The following is an 11,022-nucleotide window of genomic DNA, read 5'->3' on the forward strand; positions in this document are numbered from 1 at the left end:
AGTAATCTAACTCAGCTTTTATCCTCAACAATCTTGACATTTTTTGCTCTTCCTCTCTTTCTTCTCCCCTGTATGGCTGAAGTCAGACATTAAAGTGTGTCAAGATTTGTTGATGTGAGAATGCGGCTTAGCAATCTCTATCATCTTCTGTCGTTTATTCTACTGTAGACTATAGGGTTTATTTTACATTAGTGCTATCACTTGACTCCTTGTTAGTATCACCCTCCCAGTTTCCTTCTGAGACATCTGCATTCAAACCTTCTCTGCTTGCTTTCAATCTATTCAGTGGACCCCAGTTTTTACAAGCACACGACAGAACAAAACCACCATATGACTTTCAACTTTATTCTTGCACTGTATTCCCTTAATTCAGTATGAAGAGCTTACTGACAAAGGATCTTGACTATTTACTGCTTTAAAATAATTTGTTACAAAGTGTGATGTAACCAATGACTTTACACTAAATTAAACTGCTTCAATTTCGACTTTTCCTTCAAGAGAACAGTGGTCAATAGAGAATCACAGCTTTCTAAAAATTATTTTTGCTGGTTAGATAAGTGTATTTCATCCCAAAATCCTTCATATGTTGTACAAGCACTTGAATGCAACAGAAAAACCAAAACAATCCTTGTAGAGACTTTCTTCTACATACCGTTGTCTGATACTTGAACTCACATAACTTACATTCTCTAGACTCTTGCAATGTCTTAGCTTGACCTCACATTCAACATCTCTTCAGTGTATCTGGTTTAACAGTATCATAACATAAGCAGCAGGAGGCGACACACCTTGTCAGCCCAGTGCCTTACACATACATATGAACAAAAGGAAGGGGAGGGTCAAGGCTTGATGAATATAACAGAGGGGGGAGTGCCTACACTGGTAAGCAATATCCCCATATGAAGCCTAGATGCCAAAATTTACACCCATATATATCCAAGGCCACTATCTTTGCAGTTTGATAGCCACTTTCATAGAAGCATGTGCAGAAACCCTAAAAAAAAAATTTCCTGAAAACTTACCTCAGCTTGTAATTTTCTGTTTCGTAAATCCCGTCTTGCTAACTGCGACATCATCTCCATTTTATCTTCAGACAAAACAGAGTAGTTGTGCCCAGCCTGCCCACCTGGATCATCTGTTGTTTAAAACAGACGTTAGAACCATAATACTATATTTAGTCACATTCAGTCTCATTTTTGTCTGACATATAACGATTTTCTAAGACAATAATTTCACCTATCAAAAGTTTACCTCATAGTTTTCAAACTCAAGACTGAATGGGATATGGCATTCAAGCTGAAAGATAATTATATCCTCTACAAAACAACTTTTCTACACAGGAAATGAACTCATGTGCTCTGGTAGTACGGTAAAGAGCCGAACAATGGCATTACAGATGCCAATTCACTTTAATTTCTAAGATTATAAGAAAGGATCATGTTGAGCCAAACAATGACAGCCAGTGCAAAGAGGTTATTTCACACGTCTGTTTCAGCTTATTTTCACACAATCCAGTTTGCGTAATTACGATCTATATCATATGAGGTCTGACATGTCGACAACCTAGTATGTACTGACTATTACTATATCAAGTAAGGCAAAAGGTTGACCAGGAAGTGAGATCAACCTGACACTCATCACGTTTCTGAGAAACTTTTCACTTTAACCAAGATGAATGAGCTAACAAGACGACACATATGCAAGCAAAAGACTTTAATTATTATAGTATAGATAACAAAAGAGAATATATATATACATATATCAAAGAAATAATTCTAAATGAACGGGTTTGATATATTTTTAGATTTCAGTACACTGTTTAAGCCCCTAAAAGGGCATGAACTTGCATGGTTATGCAAGATTTAACATTCACATAAATTTTCACGACGTTATGTGCATAAATGTCAAACCTTTCAACACTGACAGTGCTACGTTGTACGCATCCAAAAAAAAAGGGAAAATGTACTAGTGTGAAAAAACTCTTTCCTTACCTTTACCTTCTTTTCTAGATGGTATCTTGCCAGGGATTGCATGCTGACCACTTATTCTTTCCACAAATATTGGCCGTGGGTGCTGAAAGTGAGCTGCCAGATTGTTTGTCGTCAGAGGGACATCAAGATTGAACTGCAGTTGGTTCTGGTACGGCAGTTGATATTGGGAAAACGACATGATGTTTGCAGGAGCGTTCCACAACAATAAGAAATTGATGACAGATTGCTGGGGTCTGAACTTTCAGGAACTTGCTTCCCAGACCAGTCAAATGACACTGGGTCAGGGAATATTTGTTAATTTCAGCTATGTTGAACTTCAGTCATTTTTCAGCATGTATAAATATAAAGTTATGTCTGAGCACTGCCATTTCGGGTACCACCATTGTCTATGTCTCTTGATAACATCACAAAGCACACAATCACTTAAACTTTAACTGCAAGTGAATTGTCCACCTGACATCATCATCATGAAGTGAAGATTGATCTGTGAAAGAGACATTGGTGATCATGGTAAGAAACTCATTTCTCTGCTTAGATGCCCTCAATAAAACCTGTTGCTACTCTCTTCGTAAGTGGTTTTTTATCAACCCATGTCTCTTTTGAGTTCTATTTTTCCAGTGAGAGTAGGATGACAAAACTTTGATTAAATCTCTATGCGTTGCAAATGTTCCAAAAACTGCATTTTTGACCCTTCCTCTATTTGTTTTTATAATTAGAGAGCGTTCCACTTGCTGGGCGGATGTTCTTTCACCACTACCTCATTTGGTATCTTTTCTGGGCACGAAATTCTCAAAAGTCTCCTAAGAAATCACAACTATTGCTTTGAGTTCATTTTCACATTTTTTTCCCCTTAGCTTATTATAAATTTCTCATACAGTTGACGGATGTTACTTTTCAGATCTTTCAGCAATAAAACAGTCTCTTTCCATTCCGCCAGCCGAAAAAAATGAATAGGCCTACATGAAGGGGGAGGGTGGCAGTGCTTATAATTAGCCTACATTGATGGGTGGAAATAAGGAAACGATCAAGTTAAATTAATTTTCTTTTATATAATAGATCAAACAGTGGTCCTGAGATGCAATCACTGGTGTCAATGGATAGTATGACTGACACATGCCATTATCAGAGAGGCTTTTCCTGTCGAAGGCAGAAAAGGTCTAAAATGGATTTTTTTCGGAAGTGCCTATTTGCAATGCCGCGTTGCCATTAGCGCCAGTGCTAAATAAAACGCTGCATTGCGATTAGTGATAGTGCTAAATAAAACGGCGTGTGTTATATGAAGCGTAATCTACCTTTCATTGTTGGAAGTTCTGATGGCTGAAGGGACAGCGCGACTGCGTTGGAAGCGAAACCATTATTTTATGAGCGTGTGTACGAATCCCGGTCCTGGAATTTTTATTTTTTTTTGTCCTCTTCTTGACTGACCAACAAATTTTTCCCATAATTATAACTCGGTTAAAGTTAAAGTTCAATAGTGGCTTTCCTAAGTCTGTGAGTTTAATTTTTTTTTTTTTTTTTTTAGGCTCAGGGAAAAAAACCTTCCGGGACCGTGATTCGATGCCACGCTAGTAAGCACTGAACATTAGAGAACCCGAGGTGCACTGTCTTGTTTATTGTTATAATCCAAGCGTCTTTCAACTTACTTGCTCAAACTCAAACTATTATAATTAGGCAAGCGCTATTTGCAACACCGCGTTCTGAATAGCTCCCTTGCTATTTGCAACACCGCGTTCTGAATAGCTACCGTGCTATTTGAAACGCCAGTACTAAATCTAGAATCTAGATCTAAATGTAGTAGCCATCGTTTCTACATGATAATATTGTAGTTCTGCCTAAATTGTGGAAGCTTTGTCAGTTTTTTGATAAACCTCCTAGGATTTGACTCCTTTTTTTATGACGTTGTCTTATTTCGATCAATATTGGGTAGATCTAGATCTAGAAAAATCTAGATCTAGATTAGATCTAACAATTGTTTCTGACATTGTTTGCACAAAAGTAGACGTCTTGTTCCTCTCTCATAATCATAATCATTTGAGTTAGAGTTTGAGCAAGTTTAAGTCGAAAGACGCTTGGATAACAATAACAAGACGGTGCAACTCGAACTTTAAGTTAGGCCTAGAGAACGTGTATACAAGCTGTCTACTGTCTACGTTCTCTAAGTCTAATGTTCAGTGCGTCCAAGCGGGGCATGGAATCCCGGTTCTGGAGGGGGTTTTTTTTCCTTCTCCTGAGCCTAAAATTTTTTTATTTTTTTATAAATTAGACTCACAGACCAAGGAAGGCCACTACTGAACTTTAACCAGGCCTAAATTGGTAAAAGGAAAAGTATAGGCTATACTAAGGCCTACTTTGTACAGAGCTCCTCTTGGGGACAAAACCAGAATGTGCATGCTTCATCACTACATAAAAAAAACTACAAAGCAACAAGATATAATTATGGGAACAATTTGTTGGTCAGTCGAGAAGAGGACAACAACAACAACAAAAAATACCAAAAAAAACAAACGTCCAGGACCGGGATCGAACCCACGCTAAAAAAATAATGGTTTGACTTCAAGTGCAGATGCGCTGTCACTTCGGCCATCAGAACTTCCGATAACGAAGTGCAGATTAAGCTTAATATTTTACACACGGCGTTTTATTTAGCACTGGCGCTAATCGCAACGCTGCGTTGCAAATAGGCACTTCCTTATAATTATCGAAGTGACTATTTCTCCAAACGTTCGGAGAAATAGTGCCGATCTTTATTTCTACGAACGATTTCCGGCTTCCAACCTCGTGATTTTTTGCTTATATTGCCAGAGTTCGGCGCCAACTTTCATTCTGCCCCTCTGCCCAGTGCCCTCTGGTCTGGGAAGGAACACCGCATGGCAAGCCCGCCTACATACAACCTTCAGTAACACCCACCAAACACCCACCACCATCATGCACATGTACACACACAAACTTATACACACACTAACTGAACATGATCAGTGGGCAGCTTTTGAATGTGTGACGAGCTGACCCGTGGATGGAGAGACAGTGTGAGTGAAAGAGCGGGTGAAAGGAAGAATGTACGAGTGTATCCACAGGTGACAGCAACTACAAGACGACAACACCGACCCCCCTGGCCTGGTCCACAGCTCACGAACGAAAGGAATGCGGCTAAGGCAGTGTTTTGCCTATATTATTGTCCATGGTTCGCAGGGTACAAGGGAGAGAGTGAGATTTTCTCTGTGTGTGCCTGGAGGGAGGGGGTGGGGTGTGAAAGTCATGCGGACGGGGATGAGCCGCGGGAGAGAACACAGGAATTGAATGAATGAGTGAAACTGCGACTCATGAGCCCCGGAGTGAATGGATCCTGTGTTTCTATTTTTGTATACTTTGACCTGTTGCTGAATAAAAGCTGAAATAAAGCCTGAAAAACAAACCCACACGCTCCTCACTCTCCACTTACACACTTACTACCACACACAGACACACTCACACATGCACATGCATACACACACACACACACGCGAGCAAATTTTTGGGTCTATATCTATTCCAATTTTCAAGAGCTAGTCTAGAGATTTTTAGATGAGTGTAAAAACGTGAAAAAGAAAGGTTTCACAGCAGAATGAAATCAAAATTAGAACAGCCCATATACAACCACAAAAATTAACAAATAAGGGCGTGTGTCCACCTGTCCGAAGAAGATTGGCTGTTTTAACCCTAAATGTGCGTACATTTTTAAAAAAGTACAGGATATTATATGTAAATTATGGAATCACACACAATAAGGGGCCTGCTAGTGTCAGTACATGTAATCGGTTTTGGTGGAACGTACGCTCTAACATAACACATTTAAATCTATATATATATACATGTATATTATATATTTAGAATCTAATGAAGGTAGGAACATCAAATTAAATGACGTTACACTATACAACACCCCCACCCCCCTTTTCTCCAACAAAAAAAATGGATTGAAAAAGAACACATCAGAACAATAACAAGAAAAAACACCACAAAGAGTCAAAGGGGGAAAAATAAAAGTAACTGTAACGTATTCAACAAATCAACGTGGTGACAACGAGTGAGAAAGAGACGAAGTGAAGCTAAGTGAACATTCTTTCAAAAGTAAAGAGGTTCGGTTTCTTTCTTTCTTTCTTTCTTTTAAAAAAAAATTGACTTTTATTCCCCGATTCAGGAACAAAAAAATGCCAAAAAAACGAGCCACGATTGATTGGTCGTGGCCGCGACAAACGCAGATGCCAGTTCTATGTGTCGTTATCAATAACCCTCCGTAGATCTAGATCTAGACAGCACACGAGTGAACACAACACATTAAGATTAATTTAAGAGCAGCACCCTTCATAGGCAACATGTCATATCTGTAGCGAAAAACTGTTTGGAACTGTAGCATTTCTTTATATATAAATATTTACTGCAGACATTTTTCGGACCGATTGAACCATATAGTATACGAACAATCTTTGGTAGGCCTATACTCTATATAATATCCGAAATTTGCGGGAAAGGATGTGATTTCTTCAGTGTTCGGAGAAATAGTGCCCAGCTTTATTTTCCCAAACGTTCGGAGAAATAGTGCCGGCCTATAATTATGAGAGATGAACAAAACTACATCTAGTCTACTTTTGTGCAAACAATGTCGGAAACAATTGTTAGATCTAATCTAGATTCTAGATCAAGATCTACCCCACATTGATCGGAATACGACAACATCATGAAAAAAGGAGTCAAATCTGAAGGTTTACCAAGCAACTGAGAAGGCTTAGCCACAAAATTCAGGCAGAACTAAAATATTATTATGTAGAAATGATGCCTACTAGATCTACATCTAGTATCTAGTAGATCTACTGGCGTTTCAAATAGCATGGCCCGGCGGGCACGGCATGAGAGCTTTTCAGAATGCAGCGTTTCAAATAGCATGGAGCTATTCAGAACGCGGCATTGCAAATAGTGCCTGCCTTTTTTTATCTGGCTCCCTGGTTCTAATTTTATTATCGAAGTGACTATTTCTCCGAACGTTCGGAGAAATAGTGCCGATCTTTATTTCTCCGAACAGTTTCCGGCTTCCTGTCTCGTGATTTTTTGCCTATATTTATTGCGAGAGTTCGGCGCCAACTTTCATTCTGCCCCTCTGCCCAGTGCCCTCTGGTCTGGGAAGGAACACCGCATGGCAAGCCCGCCTACATACACCCTTCAGTAACACTCACCACACACCCACCACCATCATGCACATGTACACACACAAACTTATACACACACTAACTAAACATGATCAGTGGGCAACTTTTGAACATATGATGAGCTGAGCTGTGGATGGAGAGACAGTGTGAGTGAAAGAGCGGATGAAAGGAAGAATGTACGAGTGTATCCACAGGCGACAGCAACTACAAGACGACGACACCGACCCCCCTGGCCTGGTCCACAGCTCACGAACGAAAGGAATGTGGCTAAGGCAGTGTTTTGCCTATATTATTGTCCATGGTTCGCAGGGTACAAGGGAGAGAGTGAGATTTTCTGTGTGTGTGCCTGGAGGAAGGGGGTGGGGTGTGAAAGTCATGCGGACGGGGATGAGCCGCGGGAGAGAACACAGGAATTGAATGAATGAGTGAAACTGCGACTCATGAGCCCTGGAGTGAATGGATCCTGTGTTTCTATTTTTGTATACTTTGACCTGTTGCTGAATAAAGGCTGAAATAAAGCCTGAAAAACAAACCCACACACGCTCCTCACTCTCCACTTACACACTTACTACCACACACAGACACACTCACACATGCACATGCATACACACACACACACACGCACACACACAGGAGCAAATTTTTGGGTCTATATCTATTCCAATTTTCAAGAGCTAGTCTAGAGATTTTTAGATGAGTGTAAAAACGTGAAAAAGAAAGGTTTCACAAGAGGATGAAATCAAAATTAGAACAGTCCATAAACAACCACAAAAATTAACAAAAAAGGGCGTGTGTCCACCTGTCCGAAGAAGATTGGCTGTTTTAACCATAAATGTGTGTAAATTTTTTTAAAGTACAGGATATTACATGTAAATTATGGAATCACAGTGTCAGTCCATGTAATTGGTTTTGGTGGAACGTACGCTCTAACATAAGACATTTAAATCTATATACATGTACATGTAATGAATCTAATGAAGGTAGGAACATCAAATTAAATGACATTACACTATGCAACATCCCCCCACCCCCCTTTTTCCCCAACAAAAAAAATTGATAGAAAAACAACACATCAGAACAAGAAAAAAAATTACACACTAACAAAATAAAACATCACAAAGTCAAAGAGTCAAAGAGGGAAAAATAAAAGTAACTGTAACGCATTCAATAAATCAACGGGGTGACAACAAGTGAGAAAGAGACTAAGTGAAGCTAAGTGAACTTTCTTTTCAAAAGTAAAGAGGTTCGGCTCGGTTTCTTTCAGTTAAATTTGACTTTTATTCCCCGACCAAAAAATGCCAAAAAATAGAGCCACGATCGATTGGTCGCGGCCGCGACAAACGCAGAAGCTAGTCCTATGTGTCGTTATCAATAACCCTCCGTAGATCTAGATCTAGACAGCACACGAGTGAACACAACACATTAAGTTTAAGAGCAGCACCCTTCATAGGCAACATGTCATATCTGTAGCGAAAAACTGTTTGGAACTGTAGCATTTCTTTATATATAAATATTTACTGCGGACATTTTTTTGGACCGATTGAATCATATTGTATACAAACAATCTTAGGTACGCCTATACTCTATATAATATCCGAAATTTGCGGGAAAGGATGTGATTTCAGAGTGTTCGGAGAAATAGTGTCCAGCTTTATTTTCCCGAACGTTCGGAGAAATAGTGCCCAGCTTTATTTTCCCCAACACTATTTCTCCGAACGTTCGGGAAAATAAAGCTGGGCACTATTTCTCCGAACGTTCGGGAAAATAAAGCTAGGCACTATTTCTCCGAACGTTCGGGAAAATAAAGCTGGGCACTATTTCTCCGAACACTCTGAAATCACATCCTTTCTCGCAAATTTCGGATATTATATAGATCTATAATTATAGTATAAGCCTACCAAAGATTGTTCGGGTACAATATGGTTCAAGCGGTCCTAAAAATGTCCGCAGTAAATATTTATATAAAGAAATGCTACAATTCCAAACAGTTTTTCGCTACAGATATGGCGTGTTGCCTATGAAGGGTGCTGCTCTTAAACGTAATGTGTTGTGTTCATTCGTGTGCTGTCTAGATCTAGATCTAGATCTACGGAGGGTTATTGATAACGACACATAGAACTGGCATCTGCGTTTGTCACTGCTGCGACCAATGTACTGACACTGGCAAAGCCCCTTAATGTGTGTGATTCCATAATTTACATGTAATATCCTGTCCTTTTTTTTTTTTTATTACGCACATTTAGGATTAAAACAGCCCATCTTCTTCGGACAGGTGGACACACGCCCTTATTTGTTAATGTTTGTTGTTGTTTATGGGCTGTTCTAATTTTGATTTCTTTCTGTTGTGAAACCTTTCTTTTTCACGTTTTTACACTCATCTAAAAATCTCTAGACTAGCTCTTGAAAATTGAAATAGATATAGACCCAAAAATTTGCTCCTGTGTGTGTGTGTGTGTGTGTGTGTGTGTGTGTATGTATGTGCGTGTGTGAGTGTATCTGTGTGTGGTAGTAAGTGCAGAGTGAGGTGTGTGTGTGTGTGTGTGTGTGTGTGTGTGTGTGTGTGTGTGTGTGTGTGTGTGTGTTTTCGGGTTTTATTTCAGCCTGTATTCAGTAACAGTTCAAAGTATACAAAAATAGAAACACAGGATCCATTCACTCCAGGGCTCATGAGTCTTTCGTCTCTTTCAGTTTCCCTCATTCATTCAATTCCCGTGTTCTCTCCCGCGGCTCATCCCTGTCCGCATGACTTTCTTCATACCCCACCCCCTCCCTCCAGGCACACACAAAGAAAATATCATTCTTTCCTTCGCACCCTGCGAACCATGGACAATAATATAGGCAAAACACTGCCTGAGCTGCATTCCTTTCTTTCGTGAGCTGTGGACCAGGCCAGGGGGTCGGTGTCGTCGTCTTGTCTTGTAGTTGCTGTCGCCTGTGGATACACTCGCACATTCTTCCTTTCACCCGCTCTTTCACTCACACTGTCTCTCCGTCCACAGCTCAGCTCGTCATACATTCAAAAGTTGCCCACTGGTCATGTTTAGTTAGTGTGTGTACATGTGCATGATGGTGGTGGGTGTGTGGTGGGTGTTACTGAAGGTTGTCTGTAGGCGGGCTTGCCATGCGGTGTTCCTTCCCAGACCAGAGGCCAGAGGCAGAATGAAAGTTGGTGCCGAACTCTCGCAATAAATAGACAAAAAATCACGAGACCGGAAGCCGGAAACCGTTCGGAGAAATAAAGATCGGCACTATTTCTCCGAACGTTCGGAGAAATAGTCACTTCGTTTTATTATTGACTAGATCTAGATCTAGGGACAGGTTTGACTGTAGTCACTGTAGATCTAGATTCTAGATCTAGAGTAGGGAGGTCGACACAAGTAAACACAGCACTTAAGACTTTACACTTTACTTTAGTCAACAAACAACTTGACTTACCCTTCCACTCAACAGCAACTGTCAATAATGTCAATATGATTGATGAGAATGTATGGAGACAGAAAACTAGATTTGCAATGAAGAGCAGTGTGGTACACTACCACCTGAAAACAGATCGAGCCGATCGTTCTGTCAAAACACAACTTGCAAAAAACAAAAACATTAGAAGGCTGTTAGCTTGTTGGGCTTTGTCTATCAATCTTCTTTCATTCAACTGCAGCAAGCACCAACTTGAAAACAGTGCACCGGAAATTAATTTAATCGAGTTGACTCCCTTGTCAAGAAAAAATAATGGCGGACAGAGTCATTGACAACCGTGTCTTTTAGCAGGTGCGAGTTACTCGATCCCATGATCTGGGCACAATTAAGGATTTTTAGAAACTTCAGAGTCGGAAAATTACATATTGTTATGTATA

At 40.0% G+C, this 11,022-nt stretch overlaps 1 protein-coding gene across 2 annotated transcripts in view; it reads right to left on the bottom strand.

Annotated features, from left to right (window-relative positions):
• Positions 1-10,970, bottom strand: part of LOC101852844 (protein moonraker) — a 28,822-nt gene extending 17,852 nt beyond the window's left edge. For both annotated transcript variants that reach the window (XM_005096095.3, XM_005096094.3), the window contains exons 1-3: positions 10,607-10,970; positions 1,992-2,475; positions 1,023-1,135 (exon numbers count right to left, since the gene is read on the bottom strand). In XM_005096095.3, the coding sequence (XP_005096152.1) occupies positions 1,023-1,135; positions 1,992-2,169 (291 nt within the window). In that variant the 5' untranslated portion in view covers positions 2,170-2,475; positions 10,607-10,970. The remainder of the gene's footprint in view (positions 1-1,022; positions 1,136-1,991; positions 2,476-10,606) is intronic.
• Positions 10,971-11,022: the final 52 nt, after the last annotated feature.

Source organism: Aplysia californica, unplaced genomic scaffold, assembly GCF_000002075.1.
Source record: "Aplysia californica isolate F4 #8 unplaced genomic scaffold, AplCal3.0 scaffold00121, whole genome shotgun sequence".
In the NCBI taxonomy this organism is placed as follows: domain Eukaryota; kingdom Metazoa; phylum Mollusca; class Gastropoda; order Aplysiida; family Aplysiidae; genus Aplysia; species Aplysia californica.